Below are 27,302 nucleotides of genomic sequence, written 5' to 3'. Positions count from 1 at the left end.
TCTCTCCTCCCTCTCTCTTTTAGATTGTCTCTTGCTACATATCCCAGGCTGACTTTAAACTCACTATGTAGATTATGCATACCTTTATAGTCTAAACAAGCTAGTTCCTATTTGAAACAAACAAAACAAAGCCTAATTCATTTTTTGGCAGAGGATGGCCTTGAACTAACTTTTTTAAAAAAAAAGATTTTATTTATTATGTATACAATATTCTGTCTGCATGTATGCCTGCAGGCCAGAAGAGGGCACCAGATCTCATCCTAGATGGTTGTGAGCCACCATGTGGTTGCTGGTAATTGAACTCAGGACCTCTGGAAGAAGAGTCAGTGTTCTTAACCTCTGAGCCATCTCTCCAGCCCCTACTTTTTTTTTAAAGCCAGGGTCTCACATTGTAGCTAGCTTCAAACTAATGAGATCTCCCTGTCTCTGCCTCTTGAGTACTCGGTGCATTACCACACACCTGACTTTCTTTAATTCTAGATTATTTCATGTGTGTGTGTGTTGTGCCTGTGTGACCTGTGGCGGTCAGGAGGGGGTCACTGGATTCCCTGGAATTGAAGCTAAGGATGGTTGTGGATCACCATGTGAGTGCTTGAAACTGAACCTGGTTTTTCTCTCAGAGGAGCTGCTGCTCTTAACCACTGAGCCATCTCCCCACACCCCACACATCTTCCAAGTTGCATCTTCTAAATCATTCTATTAGGGGCTCTGCTGCAAGGCCAAGGAAACCATACACACAATCACACGTGCATGTGTACACAAATAAGGAAGCATAAAACAAACCATTTGCTGATGGGAAGAAAAGTGTTGGCGGCAGCAGCAGAAACAAATGGAAGCAGAGCAGAGGAAACGGGGGAAGAAGGAGAGAAAACAATGTTAATTCTGTACTATGCCTGTGAGACACACTAACAGACAAAGTTAATTCTGAGTCAGCTTAGGTCTGATAGCTGTTTAAGGTACTGTTTATAATATACACCCTCAGCTTAGAATAATCACAGTGTCCTCTCACTAAAAGGGAACTGACTACATTATGGTACATTCACACACTGGAATACTATACAGCTAAAGAAAAGGTAAGTACAGAGTGAGTTATGTGGTCTATTATTACTTATGTTAAAACACACACACAATTGCAGAGGGAGCCAGCTGTGCTGGTGTTGCACATTTGTGGTCCAGCAATTGGGAGGCGGGGGTAGGAGAAGCACCAGAAGTTCAAGGCCAATTAGGGCTACAAGAAACTGTCTTTAAAAGGGGGGGGGGGATGGTGGTGGTACCGGCCCTTAATCCCAGCAATTGTAGGCAAAGGCAGGTGTGTCTCTGTGAGTTCAAGGTCAGCCTGGTCTACAGAGCAAGTTCCAGGGCTACAGAGAATTCCTGTCTCAAAAAAACAAAAAAAAAAGGGGGGGGGGATGTTAAAGCAGAGGAGATTGCATATTTAAGTGTGTGTGTTTATGTTAGAGATAGGGCTCTTGCTATGTTACATAGGCTGGTCTCAAACTCCATGGTTCCAACGATCTCTCATCTCAGCCTTCCAAGTGCTAGAGAGCTATAGGTACATGCTGTCACATACCACATCTAGCTGTATATTAAAACAAAACAAAAAAATCTGCAGAGGTAAGATGCGGGTAACGGTGTCAGGGACTTGGGAAACAGAACAGCAGGAACTGGAAGACTTTTTACTGAATGCGTTCTAAACTTTCAGCATTCCGCTCTCAAGATATCTAATGACTTTGCAGACAGGAAGGCAACAGAAGCACTAATAGAGGAGCCTTACCTGACTCTCCTGGGCTCTCTCATCTTCTTCTGCCTGGGTATTGATATTGCCTTATATTTAAAAACAAGAACAAGAACAATCAGAGGGGACACTGGAAAATACTGCAAGTCAGTTCCTTGTTGCTGCAGTGATGGGCTGCCAGGGGACACTCATTTTCAGTGAAGTCCCTGCCTGCTCTCTGGCCACTACTGGGTCTCACAGATGCTACCCTGCCCTTTCAGGGTTCTTTCTCAAGATGACCACCTATGGGGTACAGGTGCCTGATTTTTAAGGATGCAGTGTTCTCCATTCTTGTTGCCTTGCACTTGAGACCTCATGGTTGCTTATATGATGGCAGCCGTCATGTACTGCCTCATACGAGAAGACTCCACACTAAGCACACTTGTGACGAGCCCTTGTTTGATTCAACAGTGGGAGAGCTGGGGCACCTCTAGTGGGAAAAGCCCCCTGGAGGAGGCACACATTTTAGGATGGGTATCCTTTTACCTGAGGAGCTGCTGAGCTGCCTCTTGTTCTCCTTGAGCTGAAGCTCCAAGTTCTTGACCTTGAGCTCAAGCTTCACCTTGTCAGACTCCAGTGTCTGCACAACTGAGTGTAGGGACTTGGCAGAGGCGTTCTCTCCGCGGAGCACTGTGACCTGCAACACAGGCGTGGGGCTCAGGACAGGAGGAGGGGAGGATCATGGCAGCCCCACAGCACCGTGGCACACCATCCCCACAGCACCCTACCTCACTCCGCAGCTTCTCCAGCTCGGCATCCTTCTCTGTGAGTAAGGCACTGGTGAGACTGATGGACCTCTGCAGGGACGCTTTCTCTTCATCAGCGTCCTTTATGTACTCGGATTCTCTAAAGACCAGAGAGTTAAAAGAGTGGTCAGCAAGCAACTGTTTCAGAACGGACTTGAGAGTAACTTTAGTTTACATTGTAAAAAAAGGTGTAACAGGGAAGTTGCATAGGGATCAAGGCTGTTATGCCTGTAAATTTTACTTACTGCGAGGGAGAAAAGGTTTAACTATGCACAGGCATGCAGAACCTGCCTGTGTCCATTTGAACTCAAAAAGACAAGTTAATACTGTTGGAAGAGGTAGGTCTTTAAAAACTGTTGTACCACCCCCCAAAATCACAGCAATTAGAACCCCACCTTGAATACTGTTACTTCTGGAATACATAATACCAAGCAGTGCCGATTAAAATACATACATGCAAAGCAGTTACAGATGTCATGCAGAGCGGTCTGATGCTGGAAGTATCAGTTGGTTCTCACTAATTTCAGTAACTTTTTAGTAAGTTCTGAGCTTGTGTTTTTAAGATTGTGTGAGCCAAAACAGTAGCAAAGATAAATACTATTCAAACTGAAAGATAACTGCATTTCAACCAATCTGAAGAAGACACGGGGCTGCTTTTAGAACTGAACTGCAGAAAGGCTATGGGCAAAGCAGAAGTGAGGGGTTTCGCAGAGCCGAGTTCCTGTTTTCTGCTGGCTCACTAGAGGGCGGGAGAGACATCTGGAGAACTGTCCACTGGACTGGAGTCCAGGTTGAGGGAGGAAAGGGTTGAGAGGGACACAAAGAGGCTGGGCAGGACACAGGGAGTCAGCCCCAAAGGAGGGCCGGCAGGGTATGTACATGTATGATGTGCATGTGTATTTGAAGGTGTGCCGTGAAATACGAACATGCTGAGTTATGAAAGGCAGGACTTAGTGAGGGATGGTCACAGATCTGCAGACAGGACCACACGAGCGCAGTGTTATTCCCTAGCCTGGATCCTGGATGAGGGAAATGACTGCAGAGAGCCGAGGGGCAATGACTTTGTGGTTTGGGCACAGGTGCTGAGGCTATGTGACATGTTCATAGTGGGGCAGCTGACTAGGGAAATGAACTGGCTACGCTACCTTTATAACTCTTTTACAAACCTAAAATTTTTTAAATTAAAAGTTCTTAATTTTTAATAAACAGATCTTGTGTCACTGAATTACTTCAGGGAGAACAAAACAAGAGAAAAGTGTCTCAGGCTAGCGCTCAGGCCACACAATCTCAGACACTGCACCATGGAGGTGGTCACCAGCAGGAGTTTGTAACTAGAAGCAGGCAAGTGAGTGAGTGCAGAGCAAGCGGCATTTGGTCTGTTTTCAGATCACCTGGGGAATAGGACAGGGAGGGCCAAGTTAGAGATGGCAGAGGAATGGCTGGTTAGTGAGACCCAAGGTATCCGGCACATGAATTACAAAATTCTCATGGCAAACTGAAATTCTACACGAAGATGGAAATAAACGTGTTGTATTGGTTTAATTGTGTGGTTTGCACCTTTACACTCCAGAATGATAAGTAGGAGGAGAAGAATCTGAGACTTTCCAGAAGTGTTCTAAATTAGTAACCCTGGGAAGAAAGGGGCACCAGTGCTGCCAAGTCCTGGGTGAGCGCTAGGAAACGGGGCCATCTTAGAGCTCAGGCGGGGCTTCTGGAGTGGGGGGAACAAACAGGAATTTTTGCAGTGTGGAAAGTAAAGCTCTGGTGCCACCCAAAGATGTAGGAAATCTGGGCTCCTTGGATTTCTCTGAAACATAGTTAGTATTGGCGGTGGTGGCACACGCCTTTAATTCCAGCGCTCAGGAAGCAGATCTGTGAGTTCAAGACCTGCCTGGTCTACAAGAGATAGTTCCAGGACAGGCTATCCAAAGCTACAGAAAACCCTGTCGAGAGAGAGAGAGAGAGAGAGAGAGAGAGAGAGAGAGAGAGAGAGAGAATGAGAATGAATTCTGGAGCTTTGTTTATTTCAAGTAGCACTCAGATTTGAAAACTTTTTTTTAAAGTTTTAACTTTCTAAAAATTAGCAGGACTAGGGTTTGTTGAAGACAGATGTGAATTCTCCTGTGCTCAAAGATCTAGTCAGCTAAGATCCCACGGGCACTTAGCATCATGGAGGGAAAGTCACCAGTAACCAGCAGAAAAGTCACCAACCCAACCCTGAGCCATGCAGCTTGCTAAGATGGAGACAGGATGTTTCCTATAAGAATCAAGCAAAAGGACACGTGCTGAAGAAAGAGACAGCTCAGTGGTGAAGTCACTGCCACCAAGTCTGATCAGTTTGATCCTGAGAAGCCACATGGTAAGAATCCTCCCCCACCCCCAACACACAGTATGTGTTAAAAGAAGAAAAAGGAAAAGAAAGAGGAAGAAAAAAAGAAAGAAAGGAAGGAAGAAAGAAAGAAAGAAAGAAAGAGGGAGGTCTACCAGATGACAGGGCACAGACGCTTGGCAGCGCGCCTCTGTGACAGATCTTCAGTGTGACAATTTCTATGCCCTAATTCCTCTGTACAAACTAAGAGGGGCTGAATTAAAGCATCTATGCCAACATTACTGATGTATGAGAAGCCATGTTGGTGAGAGGGTTTCCTCACACGGCCAATAGCAAGAAGGGAAGATAAAGTATGAAAGAAGGGCTTCAGGGCCAGAACCTCTCGTCCCATCGCTCGAGGGAACGTGTCGCTCAGATTCTTCTCTTACTACGTAAATAAGAAATAAAGTCCAGTAATGAAGCAAATACCTTGAAGTGTTAATGGGCAGGTTTTAAAATGCAAGGTGATAAGAACCAAATATTAGAAACATGAAGAAAAATGCAAATACAGTAAGGAGAACTAAATTTGTACCCAAGTCTTTGCTGTATGTCGATACCAAAAAGAAGTACATGTCTAAGTGTGAGTGTGTAGGTGTGAGTGTGTAGGTGTGTGTGTGTGTGTGTGTGTGTGTGCATACATCGCTGAGCATATTTTACAAAACAAAAGCAAGACACAGAGGGACAAAGGCAGCCAAAAATATATACAACAATTTGGTTTACTAAAAATCTATGAGATTTATTTATTATAACGTGGATAGACTTTCTTTAGTCTTACCATGAAAGACACACAGATATAGCAAAGGAAGCAAGAGTAGGAAAGGGAAAAGAGAGGATGAGGTGAGCACTGGTAAGTAGCGCAAGCTCGGAGACAGTCAGACAGTTACAACCCACAGGGAGCTGATGAGCCGGGCAGCGCAGGCCGCTTCAGAAGTGGAGGCAGGACTTGCATTCCTCACAGGGCTTACATTCTGTACTACCGTTGAATTAAGACCCCCATAAACCCATGTCTAAAACTTTGGCTTTGCTGTTCCTTTTTTGACATTAAAAAGCTCAGAGCAAAAAGGGAGCCAGGCTAGCTCCCCAGGGTGCATCAGCCTGGGCAGTTGTGGAGAAGCAGGGGCCTCCAGTTCAGCAGTGAGACAACTGTGCCTTACCAGCTAGATCCCTGGGAACCTGTTCCCCCTCTCCTGTTTCTGTTTGGTTTGAAGACAGGGTCACTATGTAAGCCTGACTGGCCTGAAACTCACTGTGTAGACCAGCCTGGGCCTGAACTCGGAAAGATCCTCCTGCCTCTGTTTCCCTAGTGCTGGGATTAAAGGTGTGAGGCAATGCACTGCCTGGAACCTGTTCTTAAAGATGTGTGTTCAAGGGCTGGAGAGATGGCTCAGAGGTTAAAAGCACTGACTGCTCTTCCGGAGGTCCTGAGTTCAATTCCCAGCAACCACATGGTGGCTCACAACCATCTGTACTGAGATCCAGCGCCCTCCTCTGGCGTGCGGGCATACATCGAGGCAGAATGTTGTATACATAATAAATAAATAAATCTTAAAAAAAAAAAAAGATGTGTGTTCAACTGTACCCAATTTTTCAAATGATCACAGTTTTAATTCAGAGAATAATGTTCACTACATATTGCCTGCAATACAATGTCTACAGATACCAAACCCACGAAGCAAAGACAGGAGGACACTACTGATCTCTGAAGATAGTCTCACATAGCCAGGCTGGCCTTCTACCCTCAAGTGCTGGGGTTACAGGCATATTCTACCATGCGAAGTTTATGATTTAAAGTTATTCTATTTATTCATTAACTCATCATTCATTATTATGCACATGTGTGTAGGTGTGCATACTATGGGTGTGGAGGTCAAAGAACAACTGGCTGGAATCAGGTCTTTCCTTTTCTCACGTGGGTCTGAAGGATGGAGCTCAGGTTGTCAGGCTTGGCGGCAAGTCCTCTTACCCACTGAGCCACCTCGCCAGCCTTTAGCTTACAGTTTAAATTTACTCCTTGGTGCAGAGCAGCTCTGAAATCCTCAGAACCACAAAAGGCTTTTCCTAGTGTGGGAGGTGCTGTATAGAAACCAGGACCTTACAGCAGCTGGGCTGGGGCGCTCACACTGACTCCTGAGTGACTGCTTCACCTGATGGTGGGGGTCCTGCAAGCTCCTCTCATGGCCATAGAGAACACATTTCCTGCCTTCCCTTCTAATGTGAACCAAAGACAGGGCTATTACTCTGCACCAACAAAGAACATTTGTGTGCTTTTATGACTTAAGCTTTTGGAAGGTATTTATACCAAGATCATATAAAACTTTAGTCCTCTAGGCAGAGTAGACAGAGTTAGCCATCACAGCATACAGCACAGAGGAATTCTTATCAAATTTACGTTTGGGAGGTATTTATGGGTCTAACTTGTTATTTTAAAATACATTCAAATTCAGTCTTCCAAAACAGAAACAATTGTCCATGACAGTTGATTAACAAGAGAAAATCAGTTTAAATACAGAAATTAAATTTATAACTTTTTCAATTTCAGAAAAATTATTCTCTTTATGTTTGTTCATCAAAATTAACAGGAGTGGCCAGGCAGTGGTGGTGCAAGCCTTTAATCCCAGCACTCCGAGGCAGACGCAGGCTACCTCTGTGAGTTCAAGGCCAGCCTGGTCTACAAGAACTAGTTCCAGGACAGACTCCAAAGCTACAGAGAAATCCTATCTCAAAAAACAAAAAACAAACAAACAAAACAAAATTAGCAGAAGTAACTTCAGTGTTTGGTTTTGGTGGCAGGAGACAAACTGGGGCCTCCATGTGTGGGCAAGCATCCTACCACTGACTCTCTGGAGCCCTTCTAGAGCTTGCACTTCCAGACAGATCTCATTAAATTGCTTAGGGCTATCCTTGAACTTGTGACCCCTCACACCTCACTCAGCCTCCCCAGTAGATACTGGTCTGGCTTAAATTAGGAGCAATTTTTGAGAGACACTTTGCTAAACATAATTTAGTCAGTCACATGATAAGTTAGGACCCAGGAAGTATACAATCTTTCACGAGTCAGTAATAAGTACAAGGTATAGGGGAAAAAGAACACAGAAACCTGAAGATCTAGGTCTCAAGCCTGCACATGGAACTCATGGGCCTGAGTGCTTAGCTAAGTAAGTTCTGGTCTGGGGGCTTCTGCTTCATCCTCAAAAAATACACACCCCACCACATCTTCCACTGGGATGTTTTGAGATTATACAGATTGGTGAATTAAAAAGTGTTGTTAAATGTAAAGAGATTACATATCTCATCATCCCATTTTCATTCATTTGGCCCCATTTGGGAAAGCTACAGGAATAAGGCCTCATTATTTTTCTGTCCAGGATAAGCATGGCCATGGTGAGACACTTGTGCATTCTAGAATGTAAAGATCTTGGAGAAATTCAACAAAGGAGCCCAAGAATTTCTTTGTGTGTGTGTGTGTGTGTGTGTTTTAGAGTTAGGGTTTCACTGTGTAGTCCTGGCTGTCCTGAAACACACTTGGTAGACCAGGATGGCCTTGAACTCACAGAGTTCTGCTGGCCTCTGCCTCCTGGAGTGCTAGGATTAAATATGTGAGCAACCACCGCCTGATGAAGTACTTCTTAATTAAACCAGAGAGAAGGGAAAGGCTTCCCCTGGGCCAAGGCCTGACAGCTTGGAAATACAGCAATCTGCATTGCGCAATCCAAATGTTTTTGTAGGCTAAATAAAACCTTGAATTCCCAAGTGTGAAGCACATCTGTCAGACACCAGAAGGGCAGGGAAACCTCTGCTCTGACATGAAAAGCACTTCCTAAGAGCATGGGAACTTGGAGGAAGGCTGAATCTCTTTCCTCTGTTCCTTTTTAAAGCACAGGGTCTCAAACTTGGTATGTACTTGAGGACGACACTGAACTACCAATTCTCTCACTCCTAAGGATTGTAGATGGTTTTGTTGTTTGTTGTGGGTGTGGGGTGAACACAGGAGCTCATACATGGGACGCAAACTCTCTATCGCTGAGCTATATTCTTATCCCCTAATTTATTTTAATTACTTAATTAAATTATTTATTTGTGATGGGGTCGTATTATATAGCCCTGGCTATCCTGGAACTCTGTAGACCAGGCTGGCCTCGAACTCAGAGACCACATGCCTCTCCCTCCCAGGTGCTGACATTAAAGGTGTGCTCTACCACTGCCCAGCTCTTATTATAGTTTTTGTAAAGCAGGATTTTGCAATGTTGGATTCAAATATGATCTTCCAGACTCAGTCTCCTGAGTGCTAGAATATAGGCATATTTTACTCTGACCTGGCCTAAATATTTCATTTCTATGGACCGCATTTATTTTTACTCAAAAGAGTTTGGGAAGTTATAAATTATAAAGGAATAATGAATAATAGGAACAAGTGGTATTACTTATTAGTGAAAAAAAATCAAGCTTTCCCATAATTAAAATCAGTATTATATCTAAAGTGATTACTATAAATACAATTATAATAATAATGCTCATTACTAAAACCATTAATTTTAAGCAATCTAAATTTAGTAGAGCACTTCTGAGTAAATGCAGTCAAAAATGGCTTAAAATTTTAAATGTTTGAAACTTGCACAAATGGATCTTCATAACTTGTCAATTGTGAGCACTAAAATACCACAATGCCACTTTCTAAATATACGAAGCTGACTGTTTTCTGTAAACTAGCACACACAACACGTTCTGAAGTTTTCCTTGTTAAACACACACATCAGTAAACATACAGAGAGCCTACCTCTTTTTCATTTCTAATAACTGATTATTGAGTACAGATCTTTCTTCTTCCAGCTGAAAAACAAAAACAGAAAGAGTTCAGTTGATAATAAGTCCACAGAGGCCACACAACCCGCTCCAGGGCAGCAGATGCCAGCAAGAAGTCACCGCCTGAGAATCAGAAATATTAAATCAGATTATAGCAACAGAATATAATACTGATAGATCAGAATATAATACTTTTTTTGAGACAGGGTCTCATCAGTATCCAGACCAGCTCCACCTCCTCTGACTCTCAAATGTTGAGACTTAGGTGTGCGCCACCATACCCAGTTCCTTTCCAACACAGTCTCATGTAGTCCAGGCTGGCCTAAATCTGCTATGTGGCCAATGGAAGAGTCCAAGAATAAGAATAAAGAAATGGGGGCTGGAGAGATGGCTCAGAGGTTAAGAGCATTGCCTGCTCTTCCAAAGGTCCTGAGTTCAATTCCCGGCAACCACATGGTGGCTCACAACCATCTGTAATGAGATCTGGTGCCCTCTTCTGACTTGCAGACATACACACAGACAGAATATGGTATACATAATAAATAAATAAGTATTTAAAAATAAAAAGAATAAAGAAATGTAGATTCAAGAAATAAGAATGTAGAAATAAGAAAATATAAAGTTGTAGAGCGGCTGTAAGCAGCTTTCTCAGCAGCTTAAAGATTGACGGTTAACAGTGGGCTACTCCGCTTTACAACCCATAGCTCTATTTGCGAGGCTGAAGCGGCCTCTGCAATCTTAGGGTCACTCAGCAAACTGAGGATCAGCTTTTAGATAGCCCCTGGGAACTCATGACCAGCAACTGATGTGGGCTGAGTTAACTTTTATTTAATTTTTTTAATATTTATTTATTTATTTATTTATTTATTTATTTATTATGTATACAATATTCTGTCTGTGTGTATGTCTGCAGGCCAGAAGAGGACACCAGACCTCATTACAGATGGTTGTGAGCCACCATGTGGTTGCCGGGAATTGAACTCAGGACCTTTGGAAGAGCAGGCAATGCTCTTAACCTCTGAGCCATCTCTCCAGCCCCCTGAGTAAACTTTTAAATGATGGGATGTACGTGACTTTTGACTTTTTCATTTTATATCTTTCCATGCTCTTTCCTGCTATGTAAAACTGGCAGTGTCAGGGGAGCCTTGGTAAGCACTATCAAGGAATGCCAGGGAAAAACAATGAACTGAATACAAACACTAATTTAAGTGAAAAGTATTGTTAATGGAAATTGCAAAAAAGGGCAATTTATGTCTAAGTTTTACCTCAAGATTGTAAAAATTCCTTTGTTCATGCCTAATGCTTGCTATAAAAGGAGGGGTCTGAAAACCGGCCTTTGCCACAGCCTTACAAGTCCATCTCTGGCTGTGCTCTCAGCTAGCTGATAAGCTTTTTTTTTTTTTTTTTTTTTGTGCCCCATGGAGATTTATTTTTTTTTTTAATTTTTTACTTTTTCCTGCAATAGTTTGCTTCTGGTTTGCTAGATTTCGGTGATCTGTCTCCATCTTTGCGCCACATGCCCCCTCCATCTGTGGACCCAACACCAAAAATGGCTTTGAACTCTTTGTCCACCAGTGTTGGGGTATAGGTTAAGGTTACCGCGCCCAGCCCTATATAGTACATGTTAAGCTTTCAATAAACATTTGCTCACTGAATGACAGCTCTACCATTAGCATTCTGGCTGCTTTATTTAGATCAGAGGGGTGTCAGGAACTTGCAGAAGTCAGGAAAGAGGCTACGTGTTCTTCGCAAAGCACCTGTGATTCATCTACTGATTCAGCACACCTAGCAGACACTTGCCTGTCATCTATAAAACAAGGCTACAGAAGAGCTCCCTGCAGCTCTCTCATTCTGTTATAAAATCCTGCTGCTAGTATTCCTTCATAAAATATCACAAACAAGGACCAGGAAGACGTCTCAGCAGGTAAAGATACTTGCTGCTGTTATACAGATATAAACCATCTTGACCAGCTTAAAAAAAAAAAAAAGTAAGTGTGCATGCATGTATGTTGAGTATCAGTGCACATTTATCATGGAATCTAAAAGGTTTATTATCCAAGTTTCTCACCGGAGCCTCTCTGCTTTCCAGTCCTTCACACAGGCTTTGGAGGGCTAGCAAAGTGACCAACAAGCAAAGGCACAGTGGCTAAGCCTGGTGACCTGAGTTCAATCCCCAGAAACCACATGGCAGAAGGAGAGAACCAACTGCTACAAATTGTCCTCTGACTTCCACTCACACATACACACAAAATAATAATAAAATCATACTTTTCATGCATGTTTAATTCATAGAAATATGTTTTAAAGTTTTTGTTTTTGGTTTTTCAAGACAGGGTTTCTCTGTAGCTTTGGAGCCTGTCCTGGAACTAGCTCTTGTAGACCAGGCTGACCTCAGACTCACAGAGATCCGCCTGCCTCTGCCTCCCGAGTGCTGGGATTAAAGGTGTGCACCACCACCTAGCTGTTTTAAAGTTTTTAAGAGTGAAAAGAATAAAAACAGAGGACAGCAACTTTGAAAATGAAGAGAAGCAAGGACAACATCTGAAGTGAAAGATGCAGGGCTGAGAAAGGCTCCTGTCTTTTCTCCTCCTTTCTCCCTGCCTCCTTCCTCTTTTGTTGCTTCTAAGGCAGGGTTTCATGTTCTAGCCCCAAACACACAATAATCCTCCTGCCTCAGCTGTCCCTGAGCTAGGATTAGAGGTATGTGCCATTGTGTCCATTTTATAATTTATGTATAAATTATAAAAAATTTATAGTTTTATTTTACAATTAAAGAATTAAGATAGACGTGACAGCTCAGATCTGTAATTCCAAAATTTAGAAGGCTGAAGCAGGAAGATTTCTGTGAGCTTAAGTACTATCTGGGTTACATAATGAAGCCTTGTCTCAAAAATACTTTTTTTTTCATGTGGGACCCATGAGTTTGAGTCTAGCCTGGTCTATGTAATGATCTGTTCTGTCTCTTTAAGGGACAAGCCACGCCCACTCCCCCACCAACACTGAGGCAGGCAGATCTTCCTGCTTGCAGCCTGAGTTTCTTTCTTTTCAGTCACCCTCTCAAAGAGGCAGCTTCTGTCTCTCCCTTCTCTCTTCCTCTCTCTGCCTCTCTGCTCTTCTCCCCTTCCCCCTCCATAACCCACTAAATAAATATCCAACCTCACTTTGCACGGTGTGCCTATCCATGTCTCTGTCTCTCACCCACACAGCTGAGCTCCCTGCCTGGGACCAGCCGCCTTGGGAGATCTGTGGCTCGGTCTTGTGGCATGCCCATCAGTCTGTCTCTCCTCGTGGCCTGCTGCAGCCACTAGGGGAACTGCACCGTCCCTGCCTGTGACAGCTGCCTGCTGCCACATGGCCCACTGCTGCCTCTCAGGGACCTACAGTGTTTCTGCTGCTGCAGTCACCGGGGAGCGGGAATCTTGCAGCATTTTTTTATTAATCCATTACAGTCAATCCAGAGAATTTCAAGACAGCAAAGGACACATAGCAAAATTCTGTCTCAACATCCCACAAAATAAACAAAAGTGCTGAAGTGTAGAATATGCTTCTCATAAGAGTTCCAACACACGTGCAACATGCACACTTACAAAAGATGAAATACAATATTTTAAAAGAATAAAATCAACAAAGACTAGAATTTCTTTGTTGTTGCTATTGCTTTGATTTTCAAGACACAGTTTCTCTGTGTAGTCCTGGATGTCCTGGGACTTGTTCTGTAGACCAGGCTGGCCTCAAACTCAGAGATGCACCTGCAGCTGCCTCTTGAGTGCTGGGATTAAAGGAGAGCACTACCACCGCCCAGTCCGTCTTACTTCTTTTGATGACCAAATTGGTTCACATTTGATTTGATATGCTTTTGATGAATCCTCATCATTCTTTGCACACTTTCTTGCTGTCTCATAAACAAAATGTTTCATACTCTGCTACCCTAAACTCTAAAATTAGCCTTTTATCCAAGGACTTCTTTTTGGTAAAGAGCACTAGAAAGCAACTTCTGGCCTGGCATGGTGACACACACCTTTAGACGCAGCACTCGGGACCAAAGCAGAAGCAGAGGCTGAGGCAGGTGGAACTCTCTGAGTACATTGCCAGCCTTGTCTACACAGTGAATTCCAGGACAGCCAGCACTATATAGAGAGACCCTGTCTCAAAAACAAACAAAAGAAAAGAGCAAACTGCCATCAATTCACATGCCTGTCATCTCAGTATGTGGGAGGTAGAAGCAGAAAGGAAAAGTTCAAAGCCAGCCTCGGCTACATAGTAAGTTTGAGGCCAGACTGGGCTACATGAGTAACAACCTCCAGTCCTACTGGCCTTCTCCTTTTTTAAATTGTTAGTTTCTGCTTTACTTCTTTTGGGCTTTTATTGTGAGGTAGACATTAATTTATAAACGTTATATCATCATGAACAGTTGAGAGTTTTCTTTCTTTGTATCTAGTAACAATTTCTGCCATAAGGTGTATTTTGTCAGAATCTGGTCTATCCTCTTCACTGTACCTTTGGTTACTATATGCATGGTGTATCATCTTCCATTCTCTTTCAATTTCTTTGTGTTTCTGAAAATAAACCATCTCTTGTAGACACCATATTGTTAGATCAAACTTTTAAAAAAATTTAAATCACATCTTTCAGTTGGAATATTTTAATCATTTATAGTTAATGTGATTATAGATAAGGTTCTATATTGCTTTGAATCCATTTATATGGCCTAGTAGTAATATCAAAATTACAGGACTAAGCTGGGCGGTGGTGGCTCACTAGGGAGACAGAGGCAGGCAGATCTCTGTGAGTTCGAGGTCAGCCTAGTCTACAAGAGCTAGTTCCAGGACAGGCTACAAAGCCACAGAGAAACCCTGTCTCAAAAAAAAAAAAATTGCAGGACTAGAAAACGTAAGAAATTTTTCAGAGATTAGGTAGTGACTGATTATTTAAAAGACCTACTTTGATAAAAGAAACCTATTTTTTTTTTCAGGTAAGGCTTTGCTCTTAAACCCAAAATAACAAGAGCTGAACTGTAGAACATGCTTCTCATAAAAAGATGAATTTTTTTTTATTGAGAAAAGGAAAAAAAACAAGTTTCCGCCTCCTCCCAGCCTCCCATTTCCCTCCCCCTCCTCCCACCCTTCTCCCCCTCCCCCTACTCCTCTCCCCCTCCCTCTCCAGTCCAAAGAGCAGTCAGGGTTCCCTGCCCTGTGGAAAGTCCAAGGTCCTCCCCCCTCCGTCCATATTTAGGAAGGTGAACATCCAAACTGGCTAGGCTCCCACAAAGCCAGCACATTAAGTAGGATCAAAACCCCGTGCCATTGTCCTTGGCTTCTAATCAGCCCTCATTGTTCGCCATGAAAATTGGGATCTTGGGGGTGGGATGGGATGGGGGCAAGGGGAGATGGGGAGAGAAAAGGGAGAAGGGGAGGATGGGGGGAACTTGGGGAAAAAGGATGATTGGGATAAAGGAAGGTTGGTTAGGGGAGCACGGAAGCACAATTCTTAGTTAAGGGAGCCACCTTAGGGTTGGCAAGAGACTTGAACCTAGAGTGGCTCCCAGAAGCCCAAGGCGATGTCCCCAGTTAGTTCCTTGGGCAGCTGAGGATAGGGAACCTGAAATGACCCTATCCTATAGCAATACTGACGAATATCTTGCATATCACCATAGAACCTTCATCTGGTGATGGATGGAGATAGAGACAGAGACCCACACTGGAGCACTGGACTGAGCTCCCAAGGTCCCAATGAGGAGCAGAAGGAGGGAGAACATGAGCAAAGAAGTCGGGACCACGAGGGGTGCACCCACCCACTGAGACAGTGGGGCTGATCTATTGGGAGCTCACCAAGGCCAGCTGGACTGTGACTGAAAAAGCATGGGATAAAACCGGACTCTCTGAACATGGCGAACAAAAAGATGAAATTTTGAAAGAAAAAAAATCAACCAAGATTAGAATTTGTTTGTTGTTGCTGTTGCTTTCTCCTTTGTTGTTGTTGTTTTTCAGACATGGTTTCTCTGTGTAGCCCTGGTTGTCCTGAAACTCTTATCTTAAACTTATCTTTTTGTTTTTTCCCAAGACAGAGTTTCTCTGTGTAACTTTGTCCTGACACTTGCTCTGGCAGACCAGGCTGGCCTCAAACTCACAGAGGTGTGCACCCACACCACCAGGCCTCAAATTTATCTTAAAGTCCTTTTGTCTTGTCTTCTAAAGTGCTGAGATTATAGACACATGCCATTACATTTGACACGTTTACCAAACTCACAAAGATGAACTGGGTTGATGGCATACGCCTTTAACCCCAGCACTCAGAAGGCAGAGGTGGGTCTATGTTATTTCTAAGCAATCCTAGTGAGCACTACTACATAGTACTACAAGGTGAGTACCACGCCAGCCCGGGCTACATAGCAAGATCGAAACTAAATATTCGCCAAGCCATACACATAGGAAGGGTAAATTTTATTTCATGTAAATTATACCTCAATAAAGATGACTTAGGAGAGAAGCAAGTTTGAGTAATCTGTACAATATTCATTTTCTCAACAATATAATTTTTGTAGAAAATAATAAAAACTGTGTCTACACCTACCCATTTGTAAACACTGATATGGGTATAATAACCATAAGGAAAGACACACCAGATCATTTGCAGTGTTTCCTCAATGAGCCTAATGGGAGGAGAAACCTTTTTTTTTTCTTTTTTTGGATTTTTCGAGACAGGGTTTCTCTGTAGCTTTTTGGTTCCTGTCCTGGAACTAGCTCTTGTAGACCAGGCTGGCCTTGAATTCACAGAGATCCGTCTGCCTCTGCCTCCCGAGTACTGGGATTAAAGGCGAGCGCCACCACCGCTTGGTGAGGAGAAACCATTTTATACTGATTCCTGTTACAAATACAAGGGTGACAGAGAAACTGGGCGAGGTGCCGAGACAAGGCCATGTTGTGTAGCTCAGACTGGCTTCAACCTAGTGCTCACTCTTTTTTTTTTTTTTGATTCAGTCTCCTGTGTAGTATGATAAATAAAAACCCAGAGACAGAAAAGCACAACAACCAGTCACTGGTTCTTACCTCTACCTCAGTCTGAAGATGGTAATTCTGCCTCCAGGAATCTAGGAATAAGACTCTGTGTGAGAGCTGTCTCCTCCCGTCTTCTATTTCTCTTTAGTACTGGGATTAAAGGCGTGCACCACTACTGCCCAGTGTCTGTGGCAAACTAGCACGGCTACTGAGATTAAAGGTGTGTGTCAGCACTGCCTGGTCTTTTTTTTTTAAAGATTTACTTATTATGTATATAGTGTTCTGTCTGTATGTATGCCTGCAGGCCAGAAGAGGGCACCAGATCTTATTACAGATGGTTGCAAACCACCATGTGGTTGCTGGGAATTGAACTCAGGACCTCTGAAAGAACAGTCAGTGCTCTTAACCTCTGAGCCATCTCTCCAGCCCCACTGCCTGGTCTTTAAGGCTGACTAGGGCAGCTGTTTTATTCTCTGAACTTCAGACAAGCTTTATTTATTAAAATACAAATGAAATATCACTATACTCCTACATGCTGAGCCATGCCTAGCTATATGTATATGTTTGACTTTAAAATAACATTTCAACGTATAAGGAATAATAATAATTATTTTTTTCAGGTAAAAAATACTCATAAATCAGGCATGTTGGTACATTCCTGTAGTAGCAGTCATTCAGGAGGCTGAAGCAAGAGAATCATTTGGGCCCAGTTCAAAACTAGCCTGGGTAATATAGTAAATTGTTCTAAAACAAAAACAAAAAATGGAGAGGAAAAGAAAAAAATTGTAGGGCTGGAGAGATGGCTCAGTGGTTAAGAGCATTGCCTGCTCTTCCAAAGGCCCTGAGTTCAATTCCCAGCAACCACATGGTAGCTCACAACCATCTGTAATGAGGTCTGGTGGCCTATTCTGGCCTTCAGGCATACATATAGACAGAATATTGTATACATAATAAATAAATAAATATTTAAAAAAAAGGAAAAAATTGTAAATTTGTTTTAAAATAATCCTCAGGGCATCAAGAATGGTGGTATACACCTATAACCCCAGCAGTCACCGAGTGAGCAGAGGAGTGATGATTGAGAGCTTGAAACCAGTTTATATAAAGAGATTGTCTTTATATAAACAAAGAGATTGTCTCAAAACAATCAAAAACCAAACCAAATCTAGCAATTTAGGGTATCTAGGTGTAGTAGTCTAGGCCTATAATTTCCAAACTCAGAAGACTGAAGCAGGCAAACAGAGAGTTTGAGATCAGTATGATCTGTCTTGAAAATAAACATCGGGAAAAAACTGTACAAGGTGTGTGGAGTATTGCTGAGACAAGAGCAGTCAAGAACCCGACGCTAGTGGTATTTGATATAGGAGCACACTGCACTGGGTGGCTCCTGTTCCTGCATGTGCTTGACATTTTTTCATAATTGAAGCTGAAAAAGAAAATACAGTTGACTGGGGGAAATGGAAGGTTATTATTAAGAGAAAAAGCCTACAATGTTTGGGAACATTAAACCAGAAGAGGATTCAAGAACTCACATCAAAAACAAGAAAGGGAGCAAAGACAGCTCAGTAGTTAAGAGCACTGGCTGCTCCTGAGGGAACTCAGGTTCTATTCCCATTACCCTCGTAATAGTCCACAACTGCCTGTAACTCCAGTTCCAGCAGATCCAGTACTTTCTGGCCTCCATACGTACTGCATAGACACACACACAGACAAAATACTCATACATATAAAACTTTAAAAAATCTTCAAAAAAAACAAAAATAAGAAGTGGGGAAGGAGCCGGGCAATGGTGGCGCACGCCTTTAATCCCAGCACTCGGGAGGCAGAAGCAGGCGGATCTCTGTGAGTTCGAGACCAGCCTGGTCTACAGAGCTAGTTCCAGGACAGGCTCCAAAGCCACAGAGAAACCCTGTCTCGAAAAAACAAAAAGAAAAAAAAAAGTGGGGAAGGTAGACAAAAAGCGTACGAGGTACTTTAACTTTCAACCCATCATTTACGCTAAGAAACACAAGCTTGGGTGAAATGAGGGCCACAGACAAACTCAGAGTCAACACTGATTTCATAGGCTCAGTAAAGCCACTTGAACAAGGGTCCCAGCACCTCCCATTTTGCTTCCTGCAGTAGAGAGTGAACGGCCATCAGGACACTGTACTCTCCAGTCCTAGTACTGCCCAGCTATCTCATGATGGGAAGCTCAGCTTCTCCCAGGATGAGCCCCTGCTGAGACTCTCAGGGAGTCTTCTCCCACCACTCTTCCCAGCGAAATGGCTCATTCGGGCGCTTTCAGTCTCCGAGCGAGTGTTCTGAGGTTCAAAATAGCAACTCAACACATTCTCTGACTGAGGATTTCTTGTCTCGCCTCCCACACACAGATAGACAGACTTCTGCTCTTACAAGAGCAGACAGAAATGGAGAAGGGAAGGAAAGATCCAGTGGGTCTGTCTGTGACTAACTGCTTTCAGAGATGAAAGGAGGACGGTAGAGAGAAGATGTGCTTCTAGGAGCAGGGTAGGAGATATTCAGGGACTGCCAAAATGACAGAACCACTCCTGCAGGGCCACACCCTTTCCTAGAATGGACCTCGTCCTGTGACAGATCAATGGAGAATATAAAGATGGTGAGCCATTGAGACCACCCAGTGGGCAAATGCCCTTGCTGCCAACCCTGGTGGCTTGAGTTTAATCACTGAGACCATATGGTATAAGCTGTTTATACATGTCCAGTGACATACACATATAATAAATAAATGAAGAAAATATAACTCTAAACAAGGGAAAGAAAGAAAAAAAAACCCTAGACATTTCAATCTAATTTGGGGCAAATCTGAAAGGCCACCCCATGCCGAACAGTGGTGGCACACACCTTTAATCCCAGAACCTGGGAGGCAGAAGCAGGCAAATCTCTATGAGTTTGAGGCCAGCCTGGTCTACAAAGCTAGTTCCAGGACAGGCTCCGAAGCTACTGAAAACCCTGTCTCGAAAAATCAAATAAATAAAATGGAAAAAAAGGAAGGAAGGCAGGAAGGCAGGAAGGCAGGAGAGGAGAGGAGAGGAGAGGAGAGGAGAGGGAAGGGAAGGAAAGGGAAGGGGGAAGGAAAGGGGGAAGTAAAGGCGGAAGGAAAGGAAAGGAAAAAGGAAAGGAAAAGAAGAAAGGCCACCCCAGACCTGCAGAGTGAGCCAAAGTTACTCTTAGGCTGGCAGGACAGTTTTCTTCTCCTGTTACAGACGTGCTGGGGGTAGGGCTACATTTATAAACATTGTACACCATACATACCCCTCAGCCCTGCTGTCCTGGGAAGCTGGCCTGCAACAGTGATACACATTCAGTTTATGCTGGCCCCTGTCTCCTGGCAGGATGCACCCAGGCAGTACCCTGGCCCATTCCAGCTCTCTTCCTGCTGTTCTTCTGAAAAGGCAAACAGGTCTCTGTCCCCCCCACCCTTTGCATCTCTCTCTCCTTTTCTCTTCCCCGCCCACCCCCTTTATCTCAGCAAAACTCTTCACTTAAGCTTTGCCAGCACAGTATTTGTCACTCACCAGTGGGGCCTCTAGCTCTCACCCACCAAGGTTTTTCGCCAAAGTCCTTCTCACTCAGCAGAAATCATTACAGGCACTAAAAACTTCTTTCTAAATTCTTGAGTTTCAATACAAACTTTCATTATTATTATTATTATTATCATCATCATCATTATCATTATCATGTGTGATGATGTATGTAATGATCTGTTCTGTCTCTTTAAGAGACAAGCCAGGCCCACTCCACTGAGGCAGGCAGATCTTCCTTCCTGCTTGCAGCCTGAGTTTCTTCCTTTTCCCTCTCCCTCTAGAAGCTTTGGTCTCTGTCTGTCTCTCTCTGTCTCTCTCTGTCTCTCTCTCTGCCACACTGCTCTTCTCCCCTTCTCCCTTTCCATAACCCACTAAATAAATATCCAACCTCACTCTGCATGGCGTGTCTATCCCTCTGTCCCTCACCCATATAACTGCACTTCCTGCCTAGCACCAGCTGCCTTGGGAGACCTGCAGTGTGGTCTCATGGCATGCCCATCTGTCTGTCTCTCCTCGTTGCCTGCTGCAGCCACTCAGGAAACTGCACCTCCCCTGCCTGGGACTGGATGCTCTCCGGGACCCACTATTCGCTGCCTGCTGCCATGTGGTCCACTACTACCACTCGGGGACCTGCACCAGTCCCTGCCTAGGACTGGCTGCTCTTGGGACCTGCTGCCTGCCACCGCTCAGGGACCTGCAGTGTTTCTGCTGCTGCAGCCACAGATCCAGGGATCCTGAAGCATTTTTTAATTAATCCATTACAATGTGTATGGGGCTAATTGACCCTCACACACATAATCCACATGCACAATTTTTTTAAAAAAAATACAACACAATAACAAAATGTTAAATGAATTTTGACTTGGATTAGGACAGAATTTACAGCATTTCCGAAATGGCCCTAAATATACTTCTGCATTTTGTATTACACATTTATGTAGAGCACTGTTCTCAGCTTTGACAGTTATAAAATTACTGTTTGTTTGTTTTGAGACAAGGTCTTACTATATTATAGCTCTGGCTGGCTTAGAACTCACTATGTAGAGACCAGGCTGGCTTCAAACTCGCAGAGATTCACATGCTTCTACCTCCCACATGCTGGGAGAAAGGTAAAGTAAAAATACTGATCAACTCTGAAAAGTGTTGAGTATATCCTATATTCTGCAATATCAAATACTCACCTATTATTAGTATACACTTTTTCTTTCAGCTTTAATAAATGGTAAAATTACATGTATCTCAAAGAACTGTTTTAAAATAAACTATGATTATCAGTAAATGTTTAGTTGGTATACTTACTTTATATGCCTAAGAATCTGAAGGCTATAAAAATATTTCTCAGGCAAAAAGAGGTCATGAGTGGAGGCAGTTCAAGAAGCCCTGGTTTTCTCTGGTGCAGTAGCACACTACTGTCTCCAGACTGCTTGGGAGGTAAAAGCACACAGATTAAGAGTTCAAAGCTGGCCGGGCAGACTGCTTGGGAGGTAAAAGCACACAGATTAAGAGTTCAAAGCTGGCCGGGCGGTGGTGGCGCACGCCTTTAATCCCAGCACTCGGGAGGCAGAGGCAGGCGGATCTCTGTGAGTTCGAGACCAGCCTGGTCTACAAGAGCTAGTTCCAGGACAGGCTCCAAAACCACAGAGAAACCCTGTCTCGAAAAACCAAAAAAAAAAAAAAAAGAGTTCAAAGCTGACCTCAGCTATGTTAGAGAGTTTGAGGCCGGTCTGTACCACATGGGACCCTGTTTCAAACAAAACAAGAGCAGCAGCAACAGCAGCTCGTATTTAAAGCACCCATTTGCATCATTAGACACCAAAAAGAGAGACTCTATTTTCTAGTGTTCTCTGAGCCTAGATTAAAATTCTGATGGCTGCTGTTCACTATTGTTACAAAATAATGCATAACAGGCTAAAATTAGCTTTCTTTTTCTAATCCGTCTGTGAACTTAGGCCTATTTAGAAGGCAAATTCTCATTGATCAATTTAGGTGCCAACCCTAGTTGTTGTACACTCTGCTATAACTTCACTCTAAAATGACTTTTTACCAAATAGTTATTGACCCATCTTATCCTTGTTAAGTTTCCAAAATCAAGCCATGGCCTCATTTTGAAATACCCCTGTGGAAAAGCTGCTGTTTCCATGGTGACAGCTCAAGGTACCTGCTGTCTTTATGGATGAAATATATGTGAGGTTTGTAAATGATAAATCAGGCATCCATCGCAAAGGTGACCACCAGGGGTCCACTTCTATAAAAGACCTCACATTATTATATATAGTTAAACTTTCCTATCTTGTTCAGAATACATCTGAGGAAATGACAGAAAAGACATATCAACCAATAAACTGGACATCTATCTCAAAGCTGACCACCCGAGGTGCCTTCTTGTATTGTAGAGCTCACACGGTTATTTTTAGAATTCTTTATGAAAAGAAAATAATGCCCTGTACGGTTTCCATTTATGTGACACTACCTGAATTCAGAGTGCTTCTACACCCACACACAGTGAATCCCAGGTAGAGGAATCAAAAGTTTATTTAGCCAGGCAGTGGTGGTACACGCCTTTAATCCCAGCACTCAGAAGGTGGAAGCAGGCTGAGTTAGAGGCCAGCCTGGTCTACTTAGTGAGTTCTAAGACAGTCAGGGCTACACAGAGAAACCCTGTCTTGGAAAAAAGAAAAAGGAAAAAGACACACAGAGAGAATGAGAATGGTTAGGGTCTAACTGTGGATCACGTTTTAGAACTACTTTGAGGAGAAAAGGGATGTTCCCACCTCACAGAACATCCAAGGTGGTATTTAGAGGCAGCTACCATAGGCTACCATAGAGGCTGCAAACCTCAACGCCAGGGATGAATGGAGAAAGAATGTATATAGCATCCAATCAAAAATAAAATAAAACTGCATTGGGCTGGAGAAATGGCTCAGAGGTTAAGAGCACTGACTGTTCTTTCAGAGGTCCTGAGTTCAATTCCCAGCAACAACATGGTGGCTTAAAACCATGTGTGATGAAATCTGGTGCACTCTTCTGGTATGCAGGCATACATGGAAGAGGAATGCTGTATACATAATAAATAAATAAATCTTTTTAAAAAAAAAAAAGAAACTGCATTGCGCACTGTAGAATGTTTAAAACAGAAACTGATGTACACACACGCATGCTCACATGTGCGTGTGCTCGCACACACACACACTGGTGCACCAACATGGAACAACAAGAAATCAGTCAGCACATCAGGCAGATTTGCTGTGAACAAAACCAGTCCATGCTGACACACTAACAGTCATAACTTCTGAGTCCTGTCTACTGTCAGGTTGCTTAAAAAACAATTTCATTTGGTTCTACCTAACATACTCCATTTTAAAAGACAACACAGGGCTGGAAGATGCCTCACAGGGTGAAAGAGCTTGCTGTGCAAGCCTGGCAACCTGAGTTTCATCCTTGGAGTCCTCATAAAGGTGGAAGGAAAGAATAAACCAGGTTGTCCTCTTGCCTCCCTCCATATGTGTGCCACGGAATACATGCTTGCAATCGTACAAACATACATATACACACATACAATTATATTTTTATACACACAAGTAATAATAATAATTATTATAAAAACTTGGGTCACTCGCAATCCTAACTGATCCTGATTATTGCCCCTCTTCTCAACTAAATTGAAAAATCTCACACAAAAGCAACTTAACTTTAGGGTTAGGAAGATGGCTCAGTGGGTAAAGGCACTTGCTACCAAGCCTGGTAACCTGATAGAAGATGAATGATTCCCTCAAACTGTCCTTTGACCTCTCCATGGGCACTGTGGATGTGTGAACACACACACATAAATAATAAATGTAATAATTTTTTAAAATATTTATTTATTTATTTTGTACGGAGTTAGCCAGAGAGGGCACCAGACCTCAATACAGATGGTTGTGGACCACCATGTGGTTGCTGGGAATTGAACTCAGGACCCTTGGAAGAGCAGGCAATGCTCTTAACCTTTGAGCCATCTCTCCAGCCCCCTTATTTTGATTTTTGAGACCGTGTTTCTCTGTAGTTTTTGATGCCTGTCCTGGAACTAGCTCTTGTAGACCAGGCTGGCCTCAAACTCACAGAGATCCTCCTGCCTCTGCCTCCTCCCAAGTGCTGGGATTAGCTGGCTCAGACAGGACTATAAGGAAGAGCAGCCTCTAGCACCACTCCACACCCACATCAGTCAAGTCCTGCTCATTGTTATCATCTTCCATCATTTTCTCCCTATCCACTTCTGGCTTTTTGAGACAGGGTCTAGCGTAGCATAGATTGGCCTTGAACTCCATATATATATATATGTATGTATGTATGTATGTATGTATATGTATATGTATATATTTATGGATGACCTCGCTCCTGACCCTCCTGCCTCCACTTCCCCACATAAGCATGCACCACTGTACCCAGCTGCAGAATTTCTTCACTGCCTTTTTTTTTTTAAGAGAATAAAGAGGAAATGTTCTATATAGCCACTGTCACAGAGAGGCAGGGAATCCCCTAATTCAATAAACAGCCTTGTTTTGAAGTCTCTTCAGAACAAGGTTTAAAAATTCTGACAATGATTCATCCTGGTAACGTGAAAAGGACAAGCAGGAAATAGCAGTCTTCAAGTAAAAGAGGCTCCCCAGAGGAAGTAGAGCTTCCTCTCAGTAACTCCAGTGAGAACTTAGAATGTAGACATATTTAAGGATGTCTCAGGATTTGTAAGTAAATAAACATCTGAAAAAGGGGAAAAAATATACCAGCAGAGTTCAGAGTGCACCCCCAAATATACTCCCTGGTGCTGGGCTTAAACCCAGAGCCTCCTGTATTTGAGGAGTACACTTTGCCACTGAGCAACACCCCAGCCTACAGATGTATTTATTTGTACAGCACTGTTTTGCTCCACCTACCCCATATTCCTGGCTCACAGTTTTGTTTTGCTTCAAGTCTTTAAATCAGTGGTTACTAAATAAGTAATAAGTTGTCCTCAGCCATAGCAACTGCTTCACACCTCACTTCCTCTGGGTATCCTCAGCTGATCGTCACTTAGGAGCCTCTGCTTCCTCACCTGAAAGATTATCTCCATTCCAGAGGAAGGTTAGGATTCCATAAAAGCTGTGGGAAGGCCTCTCAGTGAGTAACAATGTTGCCAAGTAAAGCAAATTAGGCCTGGGTCAGAATTTATCTAATCCTGTCAATATAGTCTTTGCCATTTTAATTTAGAATGAAACACAAAATTTACAATTGAAGTTCCATATTTTAAAAATAGTATTTCTGTCAAACATTATAGCTCTTTAATGTAGTTGGTCTTTTCTTTGGGCCGCCAACCAGTTTCCAAATAAAGCAAGGAATCAAATAATTATGAATGCTCGACCTTAGGTTATGCTTGTCCCACTAGCTCTTTTAATTTAACCTGTTTCTATTTATCTATGTTTTGCTTCGGGCTTTTTACCTGTCTTTCCTTTTGTATGAATGAACCTGCTTCTACCATGTCAGTATGGCTGGCTTCTGCTATCTCCCTGGTCTTTCTTCTCATGAGTCTAAATCCTCCTCCTATTTACTTCCCCTGCCAGAAGGCCCGCCACTACTGGCAATCCAACTTTTTATTAGAGCAATCCCGCCTTAGGCAGGCAAGGTAAAACAGGAACATATCTTTATACAGTTAAATAAATGCAACACATCTTTGCATAGTTAAATGATTATTCTACAACACCGTAATGTAGTTCCCCTCTCTCATCCTTCCTTTTGTGGTACTAGAGACAAAACTCATGATCTCAGGCATGCCAGGCAAACACTCTGTTCCTGCCCTACAGCCCTAGTCCACTTATGTTTCTAACAGAGACAACCAATAGCTTGACTAATGCAAAACAAAGACTGAGGTTTTATTCTCAACACTTCAAAAAGAAAAACAAAAAACAAAAAATTCACTTAACTCTAAGAAGTTAACTAAGTGAATATTCACAATTTTACAGAAATAATTAGCACAACAGGTTCAAAAAAGAACATAATAAAAGTCAGAAAGGTTAATTTATCTCCTTTAAAATACGGTTGCTTGTAAACCACTTTATATATGTACACATGAATGTATATATGCATGCAGAACAGATTATTGAGAGAGGGTCTCACTATGTAGTTCAGGCTGACCTGGAACCATGTGACCTGGGCTGGCCTCAAACTTGCAAACCTCCTGCTTTAGCCTCCAAGTAGTAGGATTACTAGGGTTGTAGGTGTGAGCTACCACACCCAGCTAGGTTATTTTTAACAGGTATTTTCTCCATTCTTTTGCACATATCAAGACAAGAATTATCTATAATCTTTCTTGGTTATTATCATCACTTTTATTTTTTTAACTTATTTGTCTATTTATTTTTGTTCTTTTAAGACAGGGTTTCTCTGTGTAGCCCTGGTTATTTTGGAAGTTACTCTACAAATTTGATTTGTAGATCAGGCTACAAATCAAACTCAGAGATTCACCTACCTCTGCCTCCCAAGGGCTAGGATTAAAGGTGTATACCACTACTGGCTAGTATCTCTTTTAATCTCCATAATTGGGGCTGGAGAAATGGCTTAGTGGTTAAGGGGACTGACTGCTATTCCAGAGGTACTGAGTTCAATTTCCAGCAACCACATGGTGGCTCACAACCAACCGTAATGAGATTTGGTGCTCTCTTCTGGTGTGTGTGAAGACAAGTCGCTCATATACATAAAATAAACATTTAAAAAAAATCTCCATAATCAGGGATGGGGATATAAAAATATAACTCAGTTGGTACAGTGCTTGTCTTACACGTATTAGGCCCTAGGTTTGATCCCCAATTAAAAAAACACAACACAGACATTGTCCATCATCAGAGCTATCATGTTTTAGTTGACATTTACTTCTTTTCTGAATAAAATTAAACAACAATCTAAAAGTGACATAATAACCAGCTTTTCGGTTGTCTGTTTTAAAAGCAAGATCTCTCATATAGCCCCCATTAGCCTTGAACTGACCATTGTAGCCTGGGTGGTTACCACTCACAATGTAGCCAAGGCTGGCCTTGAACTCCTGACCCTCCTGCTTCTATTTCCCAA

General features: G+C 42.9%; 1 protein-coding gene across 11 annotated transcripts in view; it reads right to left on the bottom strand.

The window, feature by feature from the left end:
• Positions 1-27,302, bottom strand: part of Clip1 (CAP-Gly domain containing linker protein 1) — a 120,464-nt gene that overhangs the window by 3,292 nt on the left and 89,870 nt on the right. For 7 of the 11 annotated variants that reach the window (XM_041645997.1, XM_041646033.1, XM_041646068.1 and 4 more), the window contains 5 exons: positions 9,663-9,715; positions 2,503-2,620; positions 2,261-2,411; positions 1,775-1,824; positions 784-789 (listed from right to left, as the gene is read on the bottom strand). In XM_041645997.1, the coding sequence (XP_041501931.1) occupies positions 784-789; positions 1,775-1,824; positions 2,261-2,411; positions 2,503-2,620; positions 9,663-9,715 (378 nt within the window). The remainder of the gene's footprint in view (positions 1-783; positions 790-1,774; positions 1,825-2,260; positions 2,412-2,502; positions 2,621-9,662; positions 9,716-27,302) is intronic. The other 4 variants (XM_041646089.1, XM_041646023.1, XM_041646041.1 and 1 more) reach the window with 1 other exon arrangement.

The sequence above is a fragment of the Microtus oregoni genome, unplaced genomic scaffold, assembly GCF_018167655.1.
Source record: "Microtus oregoni isolate MIOR12 unplaced genomic scaffold, Mior012 000003F_ref0000135, whole genome shotgun sequence".
NCBI classification, from domain to species: domain Eukaryota; kingdom Metazoa; phylum Chordata; class Mammalia; order Rodentia; family Cricetidae; genus Microtus; species Microtus oregoni.
This window is presented reverse-complemented; position numbering and strand designations above follow the sequence as displayed.